The 27032-nt window shown below is 36.8% G+C and overlaps 1 protein-coding gene across 2 annotated transcripts; it reads left to right on the top strand.

Moving 5' to 3' along the window:
- POLB (DNA polymerase beta) lies at window positions 1–27032 on the top strand. Of its 2 annotated transcripts, XM_032413322.1 has the most exons (14): window positions 1–329; window positions 669–726; window positions 3244–3310; window positions 6734–6808; window positions 7395–7453; window positions 9036–9085; window positions 11222–11273; window positions 12821–12875; window positions 12972–13044; window positions 17998–18068; window positions 18750–18836; window positions 24815–24879; window positions 25387–25526; window positions 26791–27032. In XM_032413322.1, exons 1-14 carry the CDS (start codon window positions 269–271, stop codon window positions 26883–26885), a joined length of 1008 nt encoding a protein of 335 aa, XP_032269213.1. In that variant the 5' UTR covers window positions 1–268; the 3' UTR covers window positions 26886–27032. The 2 variants fall into 2 exon arrangements, with proteins under 2 accessions (XP_032269213.1, XP_032269215.1); XM_032413324.1 differs by lacking the exons at window positions 24815–24879; window positions 25387–25526 and having other exon boundaries at window positions 112–329; window positions 26791–27024.

Genomic DNA, 27032 nt, shown 5'->3' with positions numbered 1-27032 from the left:
GTCTCCTTCGCCATCGCCTTCCCTTCTCTGTCGTGCCCAGGGAGCTCCGCTCGAGCCCCGCCTCTGACACGCCCCGAGCGCGTGACGTCACCACGCGCGCCGTGCCGCGCCCCCTGTCAGAGGCAGCCATTGTTCAGTGGGTCGTGCTGGCTTTGCCGGGGCTGGGTTGGTCCTGCCCCCCTCTCCAAGTCCCGGCCCCTCCTTAAAGCTGGGAGAGGGGGCCAGTCCCCGGCTCTGAGCACTCTGCCGTCCTCGGGTGCAGGCCACCATGAGCAAACGCAAGGCGCCGCAGGAGACGCTCAACGGGGGAATCACCGACATGCTCACAGGTTAGCACCGAGCCGGGCGCTGCTGGCTTTCTTCTCCTTTCTTCCCACCTCATTGCCTTCCCTTGCTTCTCTCCCGTCCCCACAGCCCTGTGGATGGGGTCGGCCCCTTGCAGCGGGTAGTCTTCCGTGCGGATCTTCTTTCGGCGCCCATTGCTGGTGGTTGAATGTCAGTCCTGCTGGGGATTCCCGTGTCACCGTTTGGGCTGTCTTTGGCCTGGCCCGTGTACAAGCGGGGGGTCACTGTCCCTTAAGAAGCTGTTACATCCCCTTCTGAAAAACTCAGTTCTCGTTTGTTTACTGGCGGTTCTTGTTCACCCCAGCCTCTTGTTGCCTTTGCAGAACTCGCAAACTTTGAGAAGAACGTGAACCAGGCAATCCACAAGTACAATGCTTACAGGTGGGACGGTGCAGCATTCTCTGGTAGCATGCGTCCTGGGATGTGTGGCAGTTAACAGGGCTGAGGGGCCAGTGGATATTTGGACCATATGCAAGAGGAGAAAAAAGCAAGAACTGAGGGTATTGACTCTGTGGTGGTACCTTACTGCAATATTTCTGGGATAATTCGGGCAGAACTCTGTAGGATCATTTCTGATGAGTTCCCAATTCTGATTGAAAATAGGTGTAGCTGATGTGTATTTTTCCCATCATCAAATATGAATTGCTGAAAATGCAGTTTGATTTTAAGCCATAGTGACAGACAGTGGATGAGGTCTGTGCTGTGAAATAGATGTGATTCAAGGAATCAGATCTCCATCTGGTTAGTGTTTGGCTGATCCTTGGATCCAGTCCTTGTCCATCTCACCAGGGCCCTTATGGTAGTCATTATTCCCACATCCAGTTACTTGTGCCCCTTAGCCTACAAACATGTCCAAGTCCCTCAGCTCTTAAAAACAAAAACAAAGCAATCTTAACTTCCCTCTGCCCTCTAGCTAGCTCCTGTCTCTTTCCTCCACTTTACAGTTAAACTTCTTGAATAATCTGTGTTTCTTGCCTGCACTTCCTTAGCCCTAGTCATTCATTATGTCATTGTGGTATAATTTCCGTCCTGCCATTCCTCTGAAAATGTCTCACCTACATCTCACCTTATTGGACTCTCATTGGCATTCACCATTAGCTCATTCCATTCAGGTCTTGCCCTTGAGTTCCGTGATGGCACTCCTATCTGTTCTTTTATCTTCCTTTCAATGCTGGTAGTTCCTGGAGGTCTGCCCTTAGTCCTTTTTTTCTCATTTTCATAATTTCCTTGGCAATCTTAACCATTCTTGGCTTTGGATACTGGTTATGTCATTGACTCCAAATCAAGCTTTTCTCAAGATTTTTAGGCCTCTTTTACCTTTATCTTCATCCTTTCAAAATTGAGCTCAACATAATTAAAAACTGATTATGCTCCTTTCCTTATCTCTTTTGACTGCCTGTTTAAAGTAATTGTACTATCATCCACACATTTGATGATCTAAAAATCAACCCTATATTCTGTTTAAGTTCAGAGAGGAGGTGTTTAGTTTTGAAGGAGACTGTCAGGGGATAAATGAAAGGAAGAACAGTCTAGAGAAAGGAAACAAAATCTGCCAAGGAGTTGAGACCTGAAGGAGTATAACATTTTCCCAGAAGTCAGTAATGCACTTTGTCTGAGTGGGAAATAAGTCTGGAAAAGCAGGTGTTGCCTGCATGTTCTTCCCTACCCTGATTATACATTTCTCTTGATTGTGGCCAAAGTACTCTTTTGAAAATAGTTACCTGATCCTGTCATTCTTCCATATCAGATAATTAAATATTTCCTCTTTACCTTGATAAAGCCCAAATGCATTGTGGCATATAAAAAGCCTTTCATGCTTTAATTCTTCTTTCCTTCACGCTTTGCCCCATAATACCATTGTCCGGAACTACTTGTCTTTACTGAAACAATTCCCTCAACAAACTGCCCTCAACCTACTTTTCCAGACTTATCATCAGTAATATGCTAATAGAGAAGTTGAAATCCAAATCTAAAGGTTTATATGTATTAGAATGAAAAATCAAGGCAGCAAAGACTACCCAATATTTATGCTTTGGACTTAGATGTACTCTGGCTTTTATCAGCATCACTACTAAACTACATTTAGCATTGAAATTATAGACAGGAGGCCATCAGTGAGCTCCCAGGGTGTGCCCAGTGTGTCACCAGATTACTGAGCTGGATGTGTGTGGAGATGGGCAAGAATCACAGGTCAGTGCTTTATGTGGAATGGAAATGAGAGCAATGAAGAAAAAGAACATAAGTATAAGGACACAGGGGAATCCAGTTGCAGTTTTAAGCCATGAATTTAAAAATAGCCATCCAAGGGCACCTGGATGGCGCAGTCAGTTGAGCGTCTGAGTCTTGGTTTCTGTTCAGGTCCTGGCCTCAGGGTCATGGGATCAAGCCCTGGATAGGGCTCTGAACTTGGAGGGAGTCTGCTTGGGATTCTCTCTCGCCCACTGCCCCTCCCCACTCCACATGCTTCCATGCTCTCTTTCTGTCTGTCTCTCGCTCTCTCCCTGCCCCCCAAAATAAAGAAACAAATATTAAAAAAAACCAAAAACCATCCTTAAGCCAGTTTGGTATCTAGTAGTCCAAATACCACTAGGTGGCACATTTTTATGAGAGTTATGAACAATTTCTAAAAACTAGCTTAGTCCCAAAAAGGAAAGGCTGCTGGTTTGCCGAATCTCCCTAGTTTTAAATATACAGGTAAAATTATGTTATCCTTAAAGGTGAGGATTTTCAAGATACTTCTGAAAGTTATGCAGGTGGTCTGTCAGCTCCTCTGAGTTTTCGACACAGATGTGGGAAATTAGTTATTGTGATAAAAGTTGAAACTGCATCTTTGCTTGTGTGTATTCCAGTTTAAGAAAAAGATTTCTAACTGAATTTCTTTTTTTTTGCTCTTTATAGAAAAGCAGCATCTGTGATAGCAAAGTACCCACACAAAATAAAGAGTGGAGCAGAAGCTAAGAAATTGGTAAGTTTAGTGAGCAAGCTGAATGAAGAGTTCACACATGTACAAATTTGGTGGGTTCCCTCAAAACTAAATTTGCCTCTGTGAAGCTGCCTTGACCCACACAGGCAGATTTCACCACTCTTGTTTTTACTGGGAAGGGTGTGGATTGAAATTTCACTTTAAATATATATAATTACAATTTTTTCTATACCTTGCCATATATACATGTACTCACATTGAATTTCAGCTTCAGTGTTGTATAGTGACAGAATGGTATTGGCATGTCTGGTCTCCAGCTATCATTTTCTCATCCCCCGGTATAGGAATTTATGTGAGTTAATGAGAGTAGGTGTTCCCAAAGAAATCTGACCTACTAATCACATAATTAAGCCCCTTTGTATATTACTGCATTTAGCCCTCTTCTCTGTAATTTCCTTAAAGCCCTGTATGCTGTGTCACGGTATGTGTCACAGTCTCTAGAGGATCACATGTCTTGGTAATTTACATTAATATTGCTAAGAATATCCTAGGAAAGTCTACCTATTGATAGATTTTTCTCTTTCATCTAAATCTCACTAAAAGATTCTAAGTTCCTCAAAATTGTGGACCATATCTTATTTGTCTTTTGTGAAAGATGTCAAACTGTTGTGGTTTTTGATTAGTCTAGGTCATCCTGATAGTTATCACCTTCTTCTGTTTTTCTTTACCCATTTGTGTTCACAAAAGCCCTCTAGAATTTAGGTATCAATATTTGATTGTCCTTAATTTTCTCATGAGAGCCTTCAAAATATGAACCCTAACTGTCCTTGTATTTTCACCTTTCAGGGTCATAGAATTATAAATCTTACACGTTTATGATCGAGTGACAGATTATCTATATTAATTATGTGTCACATCTTTATCTTGAATTTATTACTCAATGCTAATCATGCCCTGGTATATAGGTTTTAAATTCTTAGTGCTATAGATAGTTCTCAACATCAGTATATCCTCCCCAAATAGACTAGCCAAGGAAGTTATAAATACATTGGATTTTAATTCTGAGTTTCTTGGTGAACGCAGGCATTGTTAACCTCCAAAGCCACTTCTGCTTCCATTCTGTTCCCCTTTTATCACTATTGAATTTCTTTTTTTATGTTAATTGCATGTAGCCTGCTCACTTATTAGATTCAAACTTTTGACAAGCTCTGATGCACTTTATCCCAAATCTGAGCTTATGGTTTATCCCTAAAAAGAACACAAAAGTATCCAAAATTCCTTTTGCATGAGACTGGACTTATATGAAAATCTCATCATTATTCCTTTCCACTATTATATTAAAAACCACTGACCTACTCTTTGGCCCATGCGAGTGCTTCTCAATAATTCTAGAAATCTGATATTTCCGGAATGAGTGTTTGCCTCTTAATCTTTAATGTTAAGTATAGAAAATAGCCTGGGCTTAAATTGCTTTAGGCCAGTATGTATCTTCTGATATAGGAAATGAGAAACTGGAGCAGTTTCCATTTTCTAGTCTATTCATTTCCTGAATCTTGTTTATTTCTATCTGGTAATTGCTATTTTCAGAACTTGAATATTCAGTAGTCTTGGAACACTTAACATTAACTTAACTTAAACATTAAATAAATCAAGAATATCGAAGGGTGAGGTTAGGGCTAAGAGACAGTAGGAAATGACTGGCACACATGTTGATACATTTGAACATTTAACTAAAGAGGACCAACACCGCCAAGAATGAACCCTAATGTAAACTTTGATGATGGTATTTGAGTGTACATTCATCAGTTATAACAAATGTAGCCCTCTGGTGGGGGATGTTGATAATTGGCTGGGCTGTGCATGTATGGGGGCTGCGGGTATATGGGAACTGTGTACTTTGTGATCAGTTTTGCTGTGAACCTGTAACTAAAAAAAAGCCCTTATTTAAAGGAGAAAAGTAAAAAAGGATCAGAACATGAAAAAGTTCAACTTCACTAATAATCAGAGTTGCAGATTAAAACAAGATGCTGTATGGTGCTATCAAACTATCAAATATAGTATACAGTATGGATAAAGATGTGGAAAAAGACATTCAGTTACTAAGGATGGAAATCCTGGTTATTTCCAGCTTTTCTGAAGGATAATTTGGCAGAATGTTGGCAAAATGTATATATCCTTTGTCCCAGCAATTCCACTTTGAGGAATTTATCTTGAGGAAACTAGTGGAGATATATGTATACTAGGATTCATTAGTTCATAATTTTTGAGCACCTATATGCCAGGTATTCATCCAGGTGCTGGGGGTAAAGCAGTAAAAACAGGATCTGCTCTCATAGGGCTTATATTCTAGAGCAATGCTGTCCATTAAAGTAACCATGAGCAACATTTGGCCGGTGAGCTCTTGAAGTGTGGTTAATGGGACTGAGGAATGACTTTTTTTAATTTTAATAATGTAAACTTAAAATGTCACATGTGGCTGGTGGCTATCACGTTTGTGCCGTTCTAGAGCAGTGGTTCTCAAAGTGCTATATCTAGACCAGCAGCAGCATCACCTGGGAGCTTGTTAGAAATGCAACCTATTGGGGCACCTGGCTGACTCGTCGGTAGAGCACATGACTCTTGATTTCAGGGTCATGAGTTCGAGTCCCACCTTGGGTATAGAGTTTACTTAAAAAAAAAAAAAAAAGGAAAAAAAGAAATGCAACCTATTAAGTCAGAAACTCTAGGGTGGGACTTGGCATTCTGTGTTTTAACACATCCCCAAGGTGATGACGATGCAAAAGCTTAAGAACCTCTGCTCTAGAGGATGTTCATGACATTGTTATATCAGAATTTGTAAACTATCTAAATGTCTCCTATAGTAGGGTATTTGTTAAGTAAATTATGATATAGTCATACAGTGATATACCACGCAGCCATTAAAGATAGTTGTATTTATATATTGATATGGAAATTTGTTCATGATGTATTTTTAAGTTAAAAAAGTACTTTACAAAGCAGAATGATTCTATTTTTGTAAGAAAAATATGTATATACATATACAGATATATATGTACATGCACATATAACTCTGCTTATGTATGTGAGCCTAAAAGAAGTCAATGTAGCAGATGTTAGGTGATGAGATTACAGTTTATTTTAATTTTCAGGGCAATGAAATTAACAAGTGATTTATATATTTTTCTTTATGCAACTCTATTTCTTCTAATTTTTCTACAACAAAAATTAATTTTAAAAAAAGTAAGTCATTTAGAATTGTTTTATTAGGGCTTCTCTTTTGTCATCATTTAAGGATTTTGTTGGGACAATATGTATTTTCGCCATGGCTCAATTTTCTGTGTCCTTTGTTTTAAAACTGGTCATGTGACAGTCATTTTTTTTTCATTTCCTATTTTTTACTTTATCTTTGAGTGATTTGGTAAGCATTATGTTTATATGAGTTTTATATTTTTAATTTTCTGTTAGCCTGGAGTAGGAACAAAAATTGCTGAAAAGATTGATGAATTTTTAGCGACTGGAAAATTGCGTAAGCTGGAAAAGGTAAAATTTTAACTTGTTTGCTTATTTGATGATAGTGTCTGCCTTTATAGCAACTATCCTGTAGCATCATTGCAGGGTGACTGATGTTATTTACCTGGTGAGACTAGGAAGGAAAAGAGGAGTGGCGTTTATGGCTTTAAGTGTTCTATTTTAAAAATTCTGAATACTCTTCCTGTAAAATATTCAATTATTTTATGTGACATTTTAGAGACTGTTAGCATCTGTGATAGAATTAGCTCCTTATATTCAGTATCATTCAGAAGGTAGAATATAAACTTCGATAAAACATTGTTATATTTTAGAATTTCTATTCTTAAACTCTCCGAAGCATTTTTATGGTTTTATTTCACCCTGATTGTAATTATACTACTTAGGGTCTTTTATGAATAAGCCTTTTTAAAGTATGGGATAAGTTAAGAGATGAGACATCTTCTCTGCTTTGTTACTTATCTAAAACCACTGAGGTTTATCCAGGCAGATGTAAATGGCTCTTCAGGTCTCTTAGTAGACTGGTACATTTCTAATAAGATCATTTGAGTCCTCAAAGCATTCCTAAATCATTATTAGACTTTTTTTTTTCTTAAAGATTCGGCAGGATGACACGAGTTCATCTATCAATTTTCTGACTCGAGTTAGTGGCATTGGGTAAGAAGTATTTTCTAAGCAGACACAGCAGTAGGGTTGGTTTTATTTTTTTACGTGAGCCAAAATAAGTACATGCTATTTCTCTTCAAAACCTGGACCTTTTCACCCCTGTGTCTTTGACCATATAGTTCACCCATCCATATCTTACGTGTCTGAGGCTGGCCCTTCAGGTGCTACCTCTACTTTAAAAGCCCATCCAAGGCAAATGTTACCTCCTTCATAAAACCAGTTTGATTCCCCAGCCAGAAATAATCTCCTTCTAATCTCCTTCTAAACTCCACTAACACTTGCTCTGTGTACATCTTCTCACTCCCTCCAGATTTTGCTTCTCTGAGCATATTTATCTTAAGCATTTAAACTGTTTTTTCAAAGCACCTAACATAATACCTTAAAAATTTGGAACAAGCACCCAAGCATTTTTTCCTGAAGGAGTCTTTATCTTAAAATTTGAGTTAGCACCAAAAGGGGCTTTTTGGACACTTCTTGACAACATAAAGATTAACATTCAAACATTAAGGCTGTGGGGCACCTGGCAGGTTCAGTCGGGGGAGCATGTGACTCTTGATCTTGGGGTTGTGAGTTTGAGCCCCACGTTGGGTGTAGAGATTACTTAAAAAATAAAATCTTAAAAAAAAGCCATTAAGGCTATAATGCTTTACTTAAGTCTCATCTTTATGGAATGAGGCATTCTTTTAGATATGTGATGATTGTTCATTTAAATGGCAACATTTGATGAAAGTTACTCTAAAATATATTAAATTCTTAAACTTAGTATACTGAAAATAAGCATGACTCCTTAGGGACTTAAAGCCATTCTAAAATGTTAGAAGTTGTTTTAGAGAGTCTCTGTGTTATTATCCTCTTTTTCCAGGCAAGAACACTGAATACAGAAAGTGGGATAACTGGCAGAGTCAGAATCCATGTTTGCTGGCTCCCAATTCAGTTCTACTTCTTATGTGTCACATTGCCTTTCTGCTATGAATATCTGTTTCTGTATCACACAGTTTCTGTACAAAGACTCTTTGTCATTAAAGTTGCAGTTTAAATACCATTTCACAGGCCTTCCCTTGCTACCCAGTCTAAAGTAGGACCCATCCAGTCTGTCACATTACCCTATTTTAATTCATTTGCCTGATATTTTTTTGTTTGTTTATACCTACTTATTTTCTCTCTCTACTCATTGAAATGTAAGTGGGGAAGACCAAGGCACTTATTTGTCTTATTCCTGCTGTATTTTCAGCACCTAGAAGAATATCTGGCACATAACAGGACCTCAGTTAATCTCATTTGAATGGATGAACTGTTTTCCTGTTTGTATGTATGTTTTATGAAGTACATGTACATTATAACACCTAGCTGCTTAGATGTCTTTTTCATGTCCAGGTTCATGGTTGTCTTCCTAGATTGAGGCTTCAAGAATTCTTCTCTTTGGATAAAATCACCAAAATAACCACAACATTTTAGCAGGTCTTGTTTAGCTCCATAGTAACTCTTTACAAAAGAAGACAATAATAATAATTGAGTTTCATTCAATATACTGAGTTTCACTTGATAGTGAGATAATGCTTTTCTTTCGTTGTAGTCCATCTGCTGCAAGGAAGTTTGTAGATGAAGGAATTAAAACATTAGAAGGTGAGTATGTACAATAGGTCATCAATTCCAAGTCAAATATGCTCCTGAAGGATGGTTAATGCTCTAGCAAACTAGAACTTGAGAAACCTTTATTCAACTAGTAAAAGGGAATGCTAAGATTTTCTTTTTAGCTCTATAGTAGAGAATAGGTATAAAGTGTAGTTTTTATTCCTGTGTTAAACATGTTTAGGTTTGTAACTTAGAAGAAAATCAAGAAGAGCAAGAAGTGGCTTCTTAGTTTAAAATGATTTCATTTGCAGACTTTTAGATTTAAATTGCCTTTGTTTCTCTAGTAAAATTTTGGACAACAGAATCCTACACATTCAGCCTAAAGGCCAAGTGATATATATACTGAGAAAGATTCTGTAAGAGTCTTGCAATATTTATTGAAGGAATTTTTGCTTTCAAAGAAGTGATAAAAATAGAGTCTAAGTCAAGTAATTATAAAACATTTTCCTTAAACCTAGGATAGCTTAATCCTTTGAATATAACTTATTTCTTCATACTTTTAAGGGTATATACTATAGATGGAGATAGAAATAGAGATTTATTGCAGTATATTTGTAGCATTTGGGGTTTAATATTTGTGAATTCAACTCTTTGTATCCAAATGGTTAAGTGGACAGGTTCTAGGGACTGATCTGGGTTTGAATCTAATCTCCACCACTTGATTAGAATGGATGACTATGGTGTTTTGGTTTCTTAGCTACAAAATGCTATCATAATTTCTGCCTCATATGATTTAATGCAGTAATATATGAAAAGCCCTTAGCACACAGTGGTTGGTACCTAATAAGTACTTAAAAATAGTAACTGACTCTTAAGAGGCATGATTACTTAGTAATACTACAAAGTTAAGAATTTGTGTGAGTCCTATAACTAGAGAATAAACTCTACTGTATCTGTGTCTCAGAGAGGGTGTGTGCTTTTCTGCCTATGGCATATTTGGTTTATCTGAGTGAAATATGGGTTAAAGGGGTCAAGAATTTGTTTCTCAAACAAAAGTTGCATCCCTTGGGAGTGTCAGAGATCTGCTGTAATGGTTTTTACATTATTTCACAATTCACAGGTATGTAATATGATAACTATCAACATCTATGTGCCTATATATAACAAGCTCATTATTTCCATTGCATTTTCAGTGTTTACTGTGTACACACAGCTATGAGAAATATTAAGTGCTCCATGTATCATAAAGATTCTCTCCATTTTATATCTCCAGGGAGAATTTATGTTTGTGAATATGTAAGGGTGACTATAGGAATTGCTTTGGGAGCATACTTATCTTGCTTTTCCTTTCATAAGGCTTACTCCTGTACTCATGTCCAGTAAAGGAACATCCAAGTGGAATTAAGTCACTTTTGTTTATTTATTTTTTAAAGATTTATTTATTTGAGAGAGAATGAGAGGTAGCATGTGCACGCAAATGGGGGAGGGACACATGGAGAGGGAGAGAAGCAGACTTCCTGCGGAGCACAGAGCCCCATGTGGGGCTTGATCTCACCACCCTGAGATCATGACCTGAGCCAAAATCAGGCATTGGAGGCTTAACCAACTGAGCCACCCAGGCATCCTTAAGTCACTTTTAGATTTAAGATATGATGTTATGATATGACAGTTTTTTAATTTAAATAATGAAAATAATACCTCTCCTTTCAACGGAATTTTAAGCACAGTGCCTGTACAAGTTATTACTCAATAAATACTAATTGAATGAAGGAGTGAGTGAACAGCAGATGGGCAATAGAAATACTTAAAACATTCGGAATTGTGATTGCTGCTATTACCATAAGTTAGCAATGTAGGTTCTTATAAGGCTGGCTTTTACTGTAGTTAGTGAAGTGTGGTATGATCCTGGTATGTTTTATCTATTATTCTGTGTAACTATAATTGAAATTTTGATTCAGTAAGTAAAAATGATCATGAAATCAACTGTTAGATTTTACTACATTGATTTGAAGAACCTTTTATCTAGTTCTTAATATCTGAATTTTTTCTTTTCTTTTTTTCTTATCTTTTCAAAGTCATTTTAGCGTATTTTCCTAGTAGTTCTTTGTAAAAAGGATCACTAAATTTAGCAACTTTTTCCCAAAAATGTTTAAATTAGCACCTCAACTTTATATGTCCTTTATACAGATCTCAGAAAAAATGAAGATAAGTTGAACCATCATCAGCGAATTGGGTTGAAGTAAGATAGCAAATTTTCTTTTCTTTTGACATTTGAGATATAAAAGTATAAAATTTCTTATAGCCATTCTTCCATACACCATAATAATTCTTCAAATTTAACTAAACACAAGCATTTTTCTATTCAGGAATGCTAAGATTTGTTGCAGACTTTTGTAGAGAATATGCCTGTCTTCACACGTTTTGTTATTACCTTTTAGTCTGTTTTCTTGTTTTGAGTATTTCCCTCATTCTCTTGACTTTAGTGGAGTCTTAAAACATATAGGACTGAGTACATCAGTCAGTCAGTGGGTGCTTATTTTGTGCTTAAACATTGTAGAAAGCACTGCATTAGGTCTGGGGTAAGGATATAAACAGGGTCAGTAAAGCCCTTAAGTAGTTTAGAGTCTACCTGAGAAGCTAGGACATGAACATGGAATGCTAAATTAAAAACAGAAAAAGAAAAAAACCCAAACACCTAAATAATGGTGTAGGAATAACTAGTAGGAATGTTGTATATCAGCATCCATAATTATTTCGTGTGCTGGAACCCCTTTTCTAATTGATTTTTTCTAATGCATAGTACATAAACATGTATCTCCTCCTGTCTTACGTAGTCTTGTTGGCAATTCAGTCCTAATAACCCTTTGAACTTTGCTGTTGATGCTTTACCGTAAGACCTTAAACTTACACTGCTCTTCCAAGACTTTGAGCCAGTAGGAGACCAGGATATTCTCACTCTCCTTGCATTTACATAATAGAGATCTGCTGAAGAACTTGGTTGTTGTGAGAATTGGTTTTGACCAGGTGCTTTATCATTTTTAGATGTTATTTCATACTGAGATACTTTTATAACAGCCTTATTGAAATATAATTCATATATCATATGATTCACCCACTTTAAGTGTACAGTTCAGTGGTTTTTAGTATATTCATAAAGCTGTACAACCATTACTGCAGTTGATTTTAGAACATTTTGTTATATCCCAAAAATAACCCATATCTGTTGGCCTTCACTCCCCATTTCTCCCCAGCTGCTGCTCCGTCCCTGCCTGCTTCTGACAACCACTAATGTACTTTTTGTCAATATAGATTTGCCTATTCTGGACACTTCATATAAATGAAATCATACAATATGTAGTCTCTGTGACTGGCTTTTTTTCACTTAGCATAATGTTATCTGGATAATGTTTTAAAATATGATAATTTTGCAGGATATAAGAGCAATAAACTGTAACCCCTTGACTTGCCAGTAGGGAGCAGTCTAATTTGGAAACATACTAACTTAAACTGTTTATTTACTCTTGGTATATGAATATGAACTTTATTTAAGATAAGTTTTGATGGAGTATCTGGAATATAATAAAGGGTGGCACTTAAAAATTTTGGTCTAAGTTAAGAAATAAACCTATCCCCACCCCCAACTTTACTGTTATCTTCTTACTGAACTTTAGTCTTGATTTTTGAATGATCTGCTGGTATAAGGACACTTGATATAGTAGGCAGTTAACTTTTTAAGAAGATTTAAATTTCACAAAAATCTTTTGTCTACTTATTCTGTCTTTATAGATATTTTGAGGACTTTGAGAAAAGAATTCCTCGTGAAGAGATGTTACAAATGCAAGTAAGAGTGTGCTGAATTGTATTCTTTGATTAGAATTGAGAATGTCACTTGGTGAAAAGCCATTTTAGAATACTGACTTAATTTTTTTTCTATTAGGATATTGTACTAAATGAAGTTAAAAAAGTGGATTCTGAATACATTGCTACAGTCTGTGGCAGTTTCAGAAGAGGTAACATACTTCTTAATCTTAGGTTATTCGTGCCTTGATGTTAAAATTGCCTAATGTATACCAAAAAAATGGGTTAAAGAGGTGTAATTTGTGTTACTTAATAGAGTTACTAAGATCCAGTAGAGTATTAGCTAAGTTTATTTGTTTATAGATAGGTATATGTATTAAAAATGAGAAGAAATTCATCCTGATTTTATTATAGGATGATATTTTAATGACTAGTTTTAATAAATTTTATAGAATAATTTTATGTGTATTAAAATCCTAAGAGTGATTGTTTGGCTAGATGGAAGTGAAGCTATGGGTAGGTGGTGGGGTGTTTTGTTTTTTTAACTTTTTTTATTTTCTAAGTTTTCTATAATGAATCTAAAAATAATGTCGCTGAAGCACTAGTTCCAAACCAATTCTCACAACAACCAGGTCCTTCAGAAGATCTCCTTCTCCTATGTGAATGCGAGCTAAGTGAGAACCAAGAGAATCTGGTTTCTTACTGGCTCAAAGTTTGGAAGGGTAACATAAATTTTAAAATATTAACTTTAAAAATTGGAATACAAAAACTTGATTTAAAACTTTTGGAATAGATATCTGACTGAATCTCTGGCCACCTTTGGAGTTTTGCTTAGGCAGTAGGTGATGAGCTGTCCCAAATTCTCGGGGTAGCTGCTGTAAGAATCAGGAGTTAGGGAGAGGAAAGTGCTAAATCCATAATTGCTGATAAGTAGAAAGAACATTGGGTTGGGGCCTAAAGAACTGGATCCTGAGACCAAATCTACTGTCACTGTAGATTGAAGTCTATCTCTCCACATCCTATTTTCCATATTTGCAAAATCAGAGGATTAAAGTTAACCAGTTGTTAAGTCTTTCTGTGCATCAGAAATACCTAAAAAAGTTAAAACAAACAAACAAAACAACAACAACAACAACAAACATTGTTGTACCCTGCTACAAACCTACTAAATAAGAATCTTCTTAGGGTGGGGTCTTGGAATCTAAATTTTTCAAAACACAGACTTGGGTACACAGCAAGCCAAATGCAGGCTCAGTTGAAGATGACAACCTTTCTGGATTTCAATATTTCTGTTTTATTTTACTTTTATTATTGAGTAGGTTATATGGTTGCATGCTTTAATATAAAAAAGGTATACACTAAGAAGTCTGCCTTCTGCCCTGTCCTAGTTCACCCTCTCCACTCCATCCCACCACTGTCCCATTAATGACCACTTTCTTGTGTGTTCTTTCAGTGGTTTTACATGTAAATATAAATAAATAAATGTGAATATACATTGTTTTTTCCCATTTTATTTTTTATTTTTATTTATTTAAAAAATGTTTTTATTGAAGTATAGTTGACATACAGTGTTATATTAGTTTCAGGTGTACACCATAGTGATAACAGTTCTGTGCACTACACAGTGCTCACCATGATAAGTGTAGTTATCATCCATCACCGTACAATGTTCATACAATATTGACCGTGTTAACTATGATGTACTTTTCATCCCCATGACTTACTTATTTTATGATTGGAAGTTTGTATTTCTTAATCCCCTTCACCTATTTTATCCATTCCCCACCTACCCCCCACCTCTGACAACTACTAGTTCTCTGTACTTGGAAGCCTGTTTCTGTTTTGCATGTATTTATTTTGTTTTTTAGGTTCCACAGATAAGTGAATCATGTGGTATTTGTGTTTCTCAGTCAGACTTATTTCACTTAGCATAATACCCTCTAGATCCCCCCATGTTGTCACAAATGACAAGATCTTATTCTTTTTTATGACTGAGTAATATTCCATTGTATATTTGTACCACACCTTCTTTATTCAGTGAGTATACATTCTTGGTGTCCTCTTCCCCCTTTCTTTCACAAAAATAACATAATATATACACAGTACTGTACCTTACTTCTTTCACTTAAAAATACATCTTGGAGATCTTTCCACATCAGTTTATAGAGAGCATCCTTATTCTTTTTTATAGCTGTATAACATTTGGTTATGTGGATATTCCATACTTTATCTGTCCCTTTGTTAATAGATTCTTGGATTGTTTTCCTTTTTTTGCTAAAGTAAATTGTTTTGCTTTTTATTTTTTTAAATTTTTTTATTTTTAATTTTATTTTATTATGTTAATCACCATACATTACATCATTAGTTTTTGTTGTAGTGTTCCATGATTCATTGTTTGCGTATAACACCCAGTGCTCCATGCAGAATGTGCCCTCTTTAATACCCATCACCAGGCTAACCCATCCCCCCACCCCCCTCCCCTCTAGAACCCTCAGTTTGTTGCTCAGAGTCCATCGTCTCTCATGGTTCATCTCCCCCTCCAATTTCCCCCCCTTCATTTTTCCCTTCCTACTCTCTCTCTCTCTCTCTTTTTTTTTTTTTTTAACATATAATGTATTATTTGTTTCAGAGGTACAGGTCTGTGACTCAAGAGTCTTATTAAATGAATAGAGTAATACATTTTTGGTAGTAGGTAGGTGATAAAAGACACTTAACTTTTAAGAGAAAAATGAAAAGAAGACAAAATTTTCTTTCTTAAAATAGCTTCCATGAATGTCCTGGGATCAGCACACATTGAATCTAGTCTTCTTTATGTTTAAATATCTGGTTAAACATTATTGATGTATAAAATGGTGGTCCAGAGGGCGCCTGGGTGGCTCAGTTGGTTAAGCGACTGCCTTCGGCTCAGGTCATGATCCTGGAGTCCCGGGATCGAGTCCCACATCGGGCTCCCTGCTCGGCGGGGAGTCTGCTTCTCCCTCTGACCCTCCTTCCTCTCATGCTCTCTGTCTCTCATTCTCTCTCTCGCAAATAAATAAAATCCTAAAAAAAAAAAAAAACCAAAAACAAAATGGTGGTCCAGAGACACTACCATATCTTCGGTGACCAAGAATATGTTTTATGTATATGTAAGTGACAAATTGCTAAGTTCTACTCCTGAAACTAAAACTACATTATATGTTAACTAACTTGAATTTAAATAAAATCTTGGAAGAAAAAAATATGTTTTACATATATTGTACTTAATAAAAGTACAAAGAAAGGAAATAGTATTATTTTATGCCCTGTGTGGCAGGCCCTATTCTAGATGCTTTTACATATGTTCTTAGTTGCACAATGGCCTATAGAGTAGTTTTTAGTAGTTTATAGACAGAGAAACTGAGGTCTAAAGGAATATACAGTCCTTATTTGCAATATTGAAAAAAAAATTTTAAGTGAAAAAAATCCAATTAAATGGAAACAAAACTTCATAGTATTATAATAAAAGGAAGTATAAACAATTGTATGTAATCTTCCTAAAGTTATGTGGTTGTAGAGTGGGGATCAAAACAAAAATCTAAGTCATTATGAAATGCTATATATTTTTTTTAAGATTGTATTTATTTATTTGAGATAGAGAAAGCATGAGCGGGGGGAGTGGCAGAGGGAGAGGGAGGAGCAGACTCCCTGCTGAGCAGGGAGCCTGATGTGGGGCTCCATTCCAGGACCCTGAGATCATGACCTGAGCCGAAAGATGCTTAACTGACTGAGCCACCCAGGCACCCCTCAAATGCTATATTCTTATCCATGATACCATAATAGTAATTTTTACCAATATTCATTAAATGAATTCAGTCATAAGAATTGAAATGGATTTTCTGATTAATCTTTACAGGGTTAGGACATACTATTTAATTTGAGGCTTTCAGATATATAGTGTTCATAGGTGTATTTTAAAGCTTTTTTTTAGATGGGGGTTTACCCTTTTTAATTGTTTTAAATTCATATTTTTAGCTTTTTTAAAAAATTCAAGTATAATTAACATATAGTTATTTTCAGGTGTACAATATTCAGCAATTCTGTACACTACTCAGCGCTCATCATGATGAGTTACTCTTAATTCCCTTCACTTATTTCACCTATCCCTGCCTACCCATGTCCTCTCTGGCAACCACCAGTTTGTTCTCTATATTTAAGAGTCTGTTTTTTTTCTTTGTCTGTTTTGTTTCTTAAATTCCACATAAGAGTGAAATCATATGGTATTTGTCCTTCTGTGACAAATTATTTCACCTAGCATAATACACTCTACATGCATCCATGTTGTTGCAAATGGCAAGATTCATTCTTTTTTTATGGCTGAGTAATATTCCATATATATATATATATATATATATACGCACAATGGAATATATAATATGTATATATATATATATATATATACACACACACACACACACCACATCTTCTTTATCCATTCGTCTATCAGTGGACACTTGGTCATCTTGGCTATTATAAATAATGTTGCAGTAAACATAGGAGTGCATGTATATTTTTGAATTAGTGTTTTTATTTTCTTTGGGTAAATACCTAATAGTGGAATTCCTGGATCATATGGTAGTTCTGTTTTTAATTTTGGGGGGAACCTCCATGCTGTTGTACAGAGTGGCTGCACCAGTTTGCATTCCCACCAACAGGGCAAGAGGGTTCCCCTTTCTCCATATCCTTGTTGCCAACACCTGTTGTTTCTAGTGTTGTTGATGTTAGCTATTCTGACAGGTGTGAGGTGGTATCTCATTGTGGTTTTGATTTGCATTTCCATGACGATGAGCATCTTTTCGTGTATCTTTTGGCCATCTGAATATCTTTGCAAGAATGTTGTTTTTAAATGTTTTTATTCATTATTGAGTAATTATTTAGGTGCATTTTTAATACATTTAGCCAATTGTATATAATGCATATCTAATGCCAATTACTGTTGTTATCCCAGATTCTTCTGTTTACATCAGTATACCTGAATAGTTGGACAGAAAATTGAAATCTTGTAACTAATTCTGAATATGAAGTGCAGTGAAAAAGAGAGTTAGGCTATAAGAAATAAGGCTCCTCCATGTGACATCGCTTTGGTTCTGTTTGTCTAATTGATAGATTTATATGTAGAATTCCATACATATTTTTTATTTTCATAGGTGCAGAGTCCAGTGGTGACATGGATGTTCTTCTGACCCATCCAAGCTTTACCTCTGAATCAACCAAACAGGTACCACAGAATTTATAATCAAATGTGTTAAGTGTTACACAACAGTGAATAGCATTTTCTAAATGATACTTGGATATTTCAGAATGAATTTTTATTTTAATCTTTCTGAAAAGTCAGTTTAAGTGCTTTGTACTGACTGAATTCTGTGAAAGGCAAAGTAAGTGGTTGAAAGGGATACACAGTGTGTTCTACAAGGAATAGAGGGGATAGTCTGATTTTTGAAAAAAAAAATGAAATTTAGTAAAACATTTTCAGAATTATTTATTGCCTTTCATGGGTATTTTAGAAATATCCAATATAATATTCAGGTTTTCATTAAGGGTATATTTTTCTGTTAAACAATATTATATTAAGAAACTTTATTCCTATTCGAAAACCCATGAAGGCAAAATATTTTTGACTTTGGAATATATACCTTTTCAAGATGAAGCAGCTAACTTTTTGATTTAATGAAACAGATAAACAGATGATGTCTGTTTGGGGGTATCTTGATATTGGTGAAGAATGATGGTTCCTAAAAATAGGTTTCATTTGATAAATGAATTTTGTGTTGAAGAAAAAAGTACTTAGAGGAAAACTAGGCATTTGTCCATAGATAATCAAAAAACTCATGTTAAAAATGTTTTCTTGCTATAAAAGAGTAATTGTTCTTTTTCTTACTTCCTATTTATGTTTCCACAGCCAAAGCTGTTACATCGTGTTGTGGAGCAGTTACAGAAGGTCCATTTTATTACAGATACTCTGTCAAAAGGTGAAACAAAGTTCATGGTAAGTACTCGTTTGAGTTAACACTTCTGAAAAAAACCTTGGAAACTGTTCAGTGCCCATTCTGAGTATGTGACCTCACTGCATCTCAGTATTACAGTCAATAAATAGGATATCCATGAGAATATATAGAAGAATTAACAGGATGCTAATCTCAGAATATTTTAGTAAAGAATTTTGTTTTAAATTCCCCCACTTGTAAATAATCTGTGCCATTGGAACACATAATTATGCATAATCTACTCTTTTTTAAAATTTCTATAAATGACTTTGACACATCATAAGTTTTTCCTTAACATAGGAAATGTTCTCATATTCTCTGACTCAGAATTCTTCAGTATGTGAGATTAGAATTATCTGAAGAATATTAATCTGTTACAGCACCAAAGAAAGAAAAGAAATTGGGGTATGTGATACAAACAAGCTTTGTGGCATGATAAGCAGAGGAGTTAATAGAGGGGGACGCTTGCAGAGATTTTCACAGTGACACCCGTCATGATGATCTGTTAAAATCCTGTAATATTCCTAGGGAATTAAACTTTGAAGATTCAAAACAAATGTCAAATGAATTAAAAAGAGGTTAATAAATGTCCCTGCATAAAAACCGACAGGAAGGCAAATAGAAATCTAGGACTAAGGTAATAGTTACCTTTATTCTACTGCTCACTTAAATTTGTACTTTGAATTCCCTTTTTCCCAAGTTATATGCCTGAAATGGAAAGAGACTGTGCTTTTGGGGAATGGACATGCTAATATTAGCGAGAGTCTTACTGTATAAATTTGACAGTGGTTTTAGCTAAAAGTAGAAGATGGTAGATAGAGCTAGTTGAAGTATCGTGTCATTCAGAAAGTAGAATGGTGCCTGCCAGGGTCCTATGGGGAAGGGGAAGAGGGAGTTACTATGTAACAGATACAGAGTTTCAGTTGGGGAAGATGAAAAAAGTTCTGGAAGTGGATGGTGGTGGTAGCTGCACAATGATGTGAATATACTTAATGCTGTAGAACTGCACACTTAAAAATGGTTAAAATGGCAAACTTTATGTTGTGTATATTTAATCAGACACCCAAAAAAATCAGGTCATTAATTTCAATGTGGTGATTTTAATGGGCTATGAAACTGTATTGATTGCCAAAGTTGGCCACATTTTATAATGTTTTCAAAAGAACTATGGGAAAGGTAAAAATAAAAATTCTAGTCAGTCTTTGGGAATCAAATCTATGAGTTGTTCTCCCAAATCTATCAGATTTGGAGTTTTTACTCTATGCCCAGAAATATAGACATATGAGATGTTTTTTGTTGTTGTTGTTTTTTAATTATAAGATTTTATTTATTTATTTATTTGACAGAGAGAGAGAGAGAGCACAGCAGGGGGAGCGGCGGGCAGAGGGAGAGGGAGAAGCAGGCTTGCTGAGCAGGGAGTGCCATGCCAGGCTTGATCCCAGGACCCTGGGATCATGACCTGAGCCGAAGGCAGACGCTTAACTGACTGAGTCACCCAGGCACCCCTAGACACATGAGATGTTATTCAAAATAGGGTTTAAATATGTTATAGGAATATCCCTTTTAAATTGAGATTGATTTTAATGCACTCAAAATGAATGTGCGCAAATCTTACATTTAAAGAACACTCAGTCAGATGAAATCCTAAAAATAACATGTGCTAGACAGGTTGAAAAAATTTTTTTTCATTGTTAGGAGAGTGTCCTGGTATGCCTGGACATATTCTGGGGACCCCTTCTGGCCTGTCTACTTCCAACAGTCATCTCTGTGAAAGGCCCTAGGACTTCCTACTGGGGAAGCCCACTATCTCTTTTCAGAGTCAGCAACCAGGAAGGTATTTATGCGATGTAGTAGCAGAAACTTTTTTTTTTGCAGTTTGAGTAGTATTGTGCTGTGCTCAAAGAGAGATCCAGAGGAAACACCAGCAGAGGCTAGTAATCCAGCTAGCAAAAATACAAAGACACATTACAAGCTGGTGGGCTGGGTATAAGCTGAAAAGGAGAGTGGGTAGCCACTTGAATGTGAACATAGAGAATAGCTAGCAGTGGTGGAATTGGGTTAACCCAGTAGCTGCTTAGTCGTAGCAGAGAAGACCTTTGTCTCGCAGCCAAATTCCAGTGACTGCTGCAAACCAGGCTGGTTCAGACCTTCTTGTGTATGTGATATTTGAAAGGCTAAGGCCACTCATCAGTCCTAGGACAGGGCTGGACTTGTGGAAACCTTTGCTCTATCTGACCTTCCCAATCTCTCAGTCTATTCCTAGCAGCACATAGACAGCTATTGCCAGAAAGAGAATACCTCACATCAATTTCCAGAAGAAAACAGGTTAAAAAAATAAGAAAGCAGGTTTTTGTTTGTTTTTAAAGTAGAGAAGACCCAGTTGACAATTAGAGCAAGAAACTAAGGCCTTTATGTTGTGATGTAGGAATCCATCTTAGTGGATGGATGGTTTGTGTATAAAGTTCAGATACTGTACATGTGGCTCATATATTCTCTGAAGCTTAAAAAAATGTCATGTTTGAGCCTGCTGTTTTGACATTTATAATTAGTATATGTTAGGATGAGGAACAGTCCAAATTAGCTCTCAAATCAATTTATTTTTTTTTTTTTTAAAGATTTTATTTATTTATTTGAGAGAGAGAGAATGAGAGACAGAGAGCACGAGAGGGAAGAGGGCAGAGGGAGAAGCAGACCCCCTGCTGAGCAGGGAGCCCGATGTGGGACTCGATCCCGGGACTCCAGGATCATGACCTGAGCCGAAGGCAGTCGCTTAACCAACTGAGCCACCCAGGCGCCCTCAAATCAATTTATTGTAGAGGCAGTAAGAGGTGATTTATATCTAGTTGCAAAGGAAAGGGTGTGTGTTGCTATGTTGCATTGTGGAGGAGTAGACTTGGATACGGAAGCTATCAAATCTTATTCTGGCTCCATTACTAATTCATCGTATGACATTAGGCAAGTTGCTTTACTTCTGTAAGGCCTTAATATCTTCATCTATAAAATGATATACTTCTCCTGTGTCAAAGGACTATTGTGCAGATCAAATTAAGTAATATACATGGAAACTTTGAAGAGTTTGTACATGTATCTTCATATGACTGGATCTTCAAAGAATTACACAGTGCTCTACTAATATGATATAATGTAGATATAATATTTGTTTGGAAACAGATCTGTGAAAGTGACCTGGTAAGGTGTAAGTTGGGAAACCAAAAGAGGGACAGAAAGTGAGGGAGAAGTGTGATGTTGGAAGAACAAGACAGGGAGAATGGGCGCGAGTAGGATGAGAAGGTATGTTCGGCCAGTTCAACAACTGTGTATTAAGCATCTCTTAAGTCCTCAGCACTGTTCTAGGAGCTTGGGATGTACCAGCGAATTCCAGTCAAATTTATATTTGGGGGGTGTGAGGAGGGACTGATAGTTAACAATGACCATAATAGGGGTGCGTGGGTGGCTCAGTTGGTTAAGCGTCTGCCTTCGGCTCAGGTCATGATCCCAGGGTCCTGGGATCGAGCCTCGCATCAGGCTCCCTGCTCAGCGGGAGGCCTGCTTCTCCCCCTCCCTCTGCTTCTCCCCCTGCTCATATTCTCTCTCTCTCTCTCTGTATCTCTGTGTCTCGAATGAATAAATAAACCTTTAAAAAAAAAAAACAATGACCATAATAAATAGGTAAATTGCGTGTTAGGTTAAGATAACAAGTACTATTTTTATTTTTATTTTTTTAAAGATTTTATTTGTCAGAGAGAGAGAGAGCACAAGCAGGGGGAGTGGCAGGCAGAGGGAAAAGTAGGCTCCCCGCTGAGCAAGGAGCCTGACATGGGACTCTATCCTAGGACCTGGAATCGTGACCAGAGCGCAAGGCAGATGCTTAGCCGACTGAGCCACCCAGGCATCAGGATAATAAGTATTATTTTTAAAAAAGGAAGAGCAGGGTATGGGGAGATGGATGTGCAGGAAACCCACTGAATAGGATGGTAGGAAGCAGCCTGTTTGAAGGGAGGAGCCTTGGGGAGGGACTTGAGGTCAGGGAGTTAGCCAGTCCGAGAGCGTGGCAGGAGTTGGAGCAGTGATGGGGTGTGACCTTAGCAGAGATAGCCAAAAAAGTTGGGATCTCTGTTTCTGAAAGGAAATTGGCTGCAAAATGAATTCAGCTTACAAAGTAGAATAAACCTGGGCATCTGGCTGGCTCAGTCTGTGGAGCATGGGACTCTTGATCTTGGGGTTGTGAGTTCGAATCCCATGTTGGGTGTAGAGATTACAAAAAACAAAAACATCAGAGTGGAATAAACCATTCTGATTCCATATCCACTTGATTTCAAAACCTCTTGTTGCTGTAACCACTGACTGCAGTTTAAAACATATGACCGTTCATGTGTTTTTCAAGTAGTCTTCAAAACATAAATTCCTTTAGACTGATAGTCACCAAACCTTAGGAAAGCCAGGGTTAATGTTCCAGATCTTCTTGTAAAGCCATGATTTTTAGGTAACTGAGTTATCTTCCTGTGAATAAAATAGCATTTGGAAGGAAAAAAAAATTTCCTCTGCATTTAGATGCCTGTTTGCCTTATATATGCAGATTTTAGCATTTTGTGCAAGTTTCGCCCAGGATGATTTTCTGTGAAATATCTACAGTAAGGATTCAAGGGACAATAGAAGATCCCTTGACTACCCTGAGGCAATGAAAGAGGCTTTATTTCAGACGCTCAGCATGAAGCTACCCAATTGAAATGCCAAACAAAACTAATCCACTCAATCTAATAAAGAATTTACAATAATACAGAGAAATTCTTTAATATTAACACTTCAGAAAAAGTGCAGGAAATAAAATGAGCCTTTAGGAAAGGAACAAAGCCATTAGACAAAATCCTATTACTAATGTGACAAACGGCAAGATCATTGCCTGTGGCACTCAAACATCCATATCCGCAAGGTAATACCTCATGGTAATTCCAGATGGAAAGCATTTCTGATCCATTTGAAGGTTGAGTTGGAACTTGTTAATGCCTAAGAAGGTAGGTTTCATATTTTGAAGATAAACAGGTTTCACTTAATCTTTCAGCCATAGCAACAGATAAAGAAAATACCCATTTTAGATTCTAGATTTTAATTTTTCTATGTTGCTAAGTGAAAAAGTATAGCTTTTAGTGACATGTGTACTCAGTCAACTGTTCTTTAGGACCAGAAGCCTGTCACATGTGTACTTTTCTTTGAATGTTGCATTTGAAACTTTTAATTTGAAACTTCTGATGTTTGTGGCTCTTTTTTATGTATTTATGGGTTGCTCCCCAGTCCAGAATTTTCACCCATTTTTCTAGAAAAGGAAAAGATTACTAAATAGACCTTGATAACTTTTGTTTGAAAACTGTAGAAGTATAATGAAAACTCACCTGTAGAGAAGAAAGAAAATGATCCTCTAATTTTTTTATCTTTTAAATTTGTCTTATTTTTCATCTCTCTTTTCTAATTTCTGGGAGATTTCCTCAATTTTAAACTCTTCTACTTCTGCTATTGCACTTTTAATTTTGATTTAAGCCTTTTCCTTAAGTGTTCTTTTTCTGTAGTATTCTGCCCTTACTTCATGTATGGAATATTTTCTGATATCTTAAACTATTACCAATAGCTCTTCTGATGTTCTCCCTCAATCATAATTGTTTCTTGCAGATTGCTTTTCTGTTTGTTTTGGTCTGTGTCTTTTATGTTTGATGCTTTCCCTGATTAGCTCTTGTTTAGAATCACACAAAGGCCAATCCTCATATGTAGAATCCTTGCCTGCTATTTCCTATAGTTCTTTAATTACCACAAAGTATAAGAGAAAGGTGGCGAAAATATATAGTGCATAGAAAAGCCACTAAATTAAAAGTGCCCAGGATTCTAAAACTGCTTGCATTTAAAGCAAAAACCTCACATTTAACAACATTCGATTAAAGTTAAGCCTGAAGTTTAAAACGTCTTTAAGCATTCTTTGAAATATCCATTTTAGGGTGTTTGCCAGCTTCCAAGTAAAAATGATGAAAAGGAGTATCCACACAGGAGAATTGATATAAGGTATTACTCAAAATTTGTTGCTGACCTATTAATTTTTCCCTTTTCTCCTTCCTTTGTCCTCTGTGTATCTTGGAATTCACATAAATGTCTAGAACCCCCTTTCATTCTGAAATGCTATGTGTTCGTGGTATAGACACTGCTTAGCCTGAAAATATGCAAATAATAATGACTGTCTACAGAATCTCATCAGTGTTCTCTAGATTTGCATCTCATCATGATGCCTTCCACAGCTCAAAAGTAGTTTCCTACCTGGGGAAAGTTAGTTGTAATACGTGATACTGCTTTTCGTTTCTCCACACTTCTTGCAGAGCATAGTTTACTGAAACCTAGACTAACTGCAAGCTGGGAGTAATTTCAACAGTCTACCTAATGATAGTCTCCTCCTTAGGTTATTAGACCACATAGACTTATTTTAGGTGTTTTGTGCCTTATTGATTATAAGAGTCCTATTTTTGCCAAATTTGAAATGTGTGGTGAAAGATTTATTTATTTATCTATTTATTTTAGGTTGATACCCAAGGATCAGTATTACTGTGGTGTTCTCTATTTCACTGGGAGTGATATTTTCAATAAGAATATGAGAGCTCATGCCCTAGAAAAGGGCTTCACAATCAATGAGTACACAATCCGTCCCTTGGGAGTCACTGGTGGGTATTTGTGTCTGCATTAGAGATAATCGTGGTCATCTGGAGAGAAAGTTATTTTCAAAGCTACTTTGGTTTAGCAGCTTTGGTTTCTCTCAAAAGCCTTTAAGTGATTATACCAGTTAATTGTAGTTTCTTTGTATTGTGAGTCCCTCAGGCAACAAAAGGGTCTTTAAATCCGTATGTGCTCTCAAGCCCTCAATTGGAGGCCTTGATAGCAAGAGTTATTTCTAGCTCTATTAGACCGAATTAATGATGGTCAGTAAAAAAATCTTATTGGTCTAAAGTGGTTTTTTTGTCTGTTTTTCATGTATCTCCAAGACTTCTGAAGAATCTCGATAGCATTGCTTTTAGTGCCAGGACAAACCTGGTAGCTTCGGCTACATGCCTTCTAAAGTTTAAAGAGTTGGTGCGCCTGGATGGCTCAGTTGGTAGAGCATGTGACTCTTGATCTCGGAGTCGTGAATTCAAGCCCCACTTTGAGCATAGAGCTTACTTTTTTTTTTTAAGATTTTATTTATTTGACAGAGAGACAGCGAGAGAGGGAACACAAGCAGGGAGAGTGTGAGAGGGAGAAGCAGGCTTCCTGCCGAGCAGGGAGCCCGATGAGCATAGAGCTTACTTAAAAAATTTTTTAAAAATAAAAAAAGTTTAAAGAGTAAGAATTGCTTAATCTATGCTTGTTAACATTTCACAGTGTACTGTGTGGTTTATTATTCTCTACTAGGAAAATGAAAATTTTGTCCAGAAAGGATAAAATAGGGCTTTCTTCCCTGGTAGATGAGGGCAGTGGTTCTCACATGTAAATGTGTGTACGTGCCACATGGGGACCTCATTAAATGCGGGATTCTAGTTGGAGGGGGGCCCAAGATTCTGCATTTCTAGTAAGTTTCCAGGTGATGCCCATACTGCTAGTCCAGGGGCCACATTTTGAGTTGCAAAGGAAAGGAACTAGAGTATTTCATATGATCCACGGTGGCTACAGTGGGGATCCAGCAGAGAGGAAAATCATGGATTAGGATCACTTCAATGGCCCTAGTTGGGATACTCAGGTTCCTTTTGTAGCACTGGTAATATATGTGCAAAGCTCAAACACAAGCTCATGTGGGAGGATGGGCGAGGGGGAGGTCAATATCATGTTTTAGTGACTTGGTTACCATTGTCTTTCCTTCTGAAAGTGAGTCCCATACAACTGTCATCCCTAATCCTCATAACTAAATTCCAAAACTGGTTTATAAGTAAGTTTCTTTTTTCTCTGTACTTGAAGGAGTCGCTGGAGAACCTCTGCCAGTGGATAGTGAGAAAGACATCTTTGACTACATCCAGTGGAAATACCGAGAACCCAAGGATCGGAGTGAATAAGGCCCGTTCTTTTCAGGCCAACTCAGCTCAGCAGGAGTCTTAATTTATTTCTTAACCTTTGCTATGTAAGGGTCTTTGGTGTTTTTAAATGATTGTTTCTTCTTCATGCTTTAGCTTGCATTGTAGCCAATAAAGCCTCTCATACTA

Source organism: Phoca vitulina, unplaced genomic scaffold (assembly GCF_004348235.1).
Source record: "Phoca vitulina isolate PV1807 unplaced genomic scaffold, GSC_HSeal_1.0 scaffold15, whole genome shotgun sequence".
Lineage (NCBI taxonomy): Eukaryota > Metazoa > Chordata > Mammalia > Carnivora > Phocidae > Phoca > Phoca vitulina.
The sequence above is the reverse complement of the archived record's forward strand: the minus strand, read 5'-3'. Positions and strand labels throughout refer to the sequence as shown.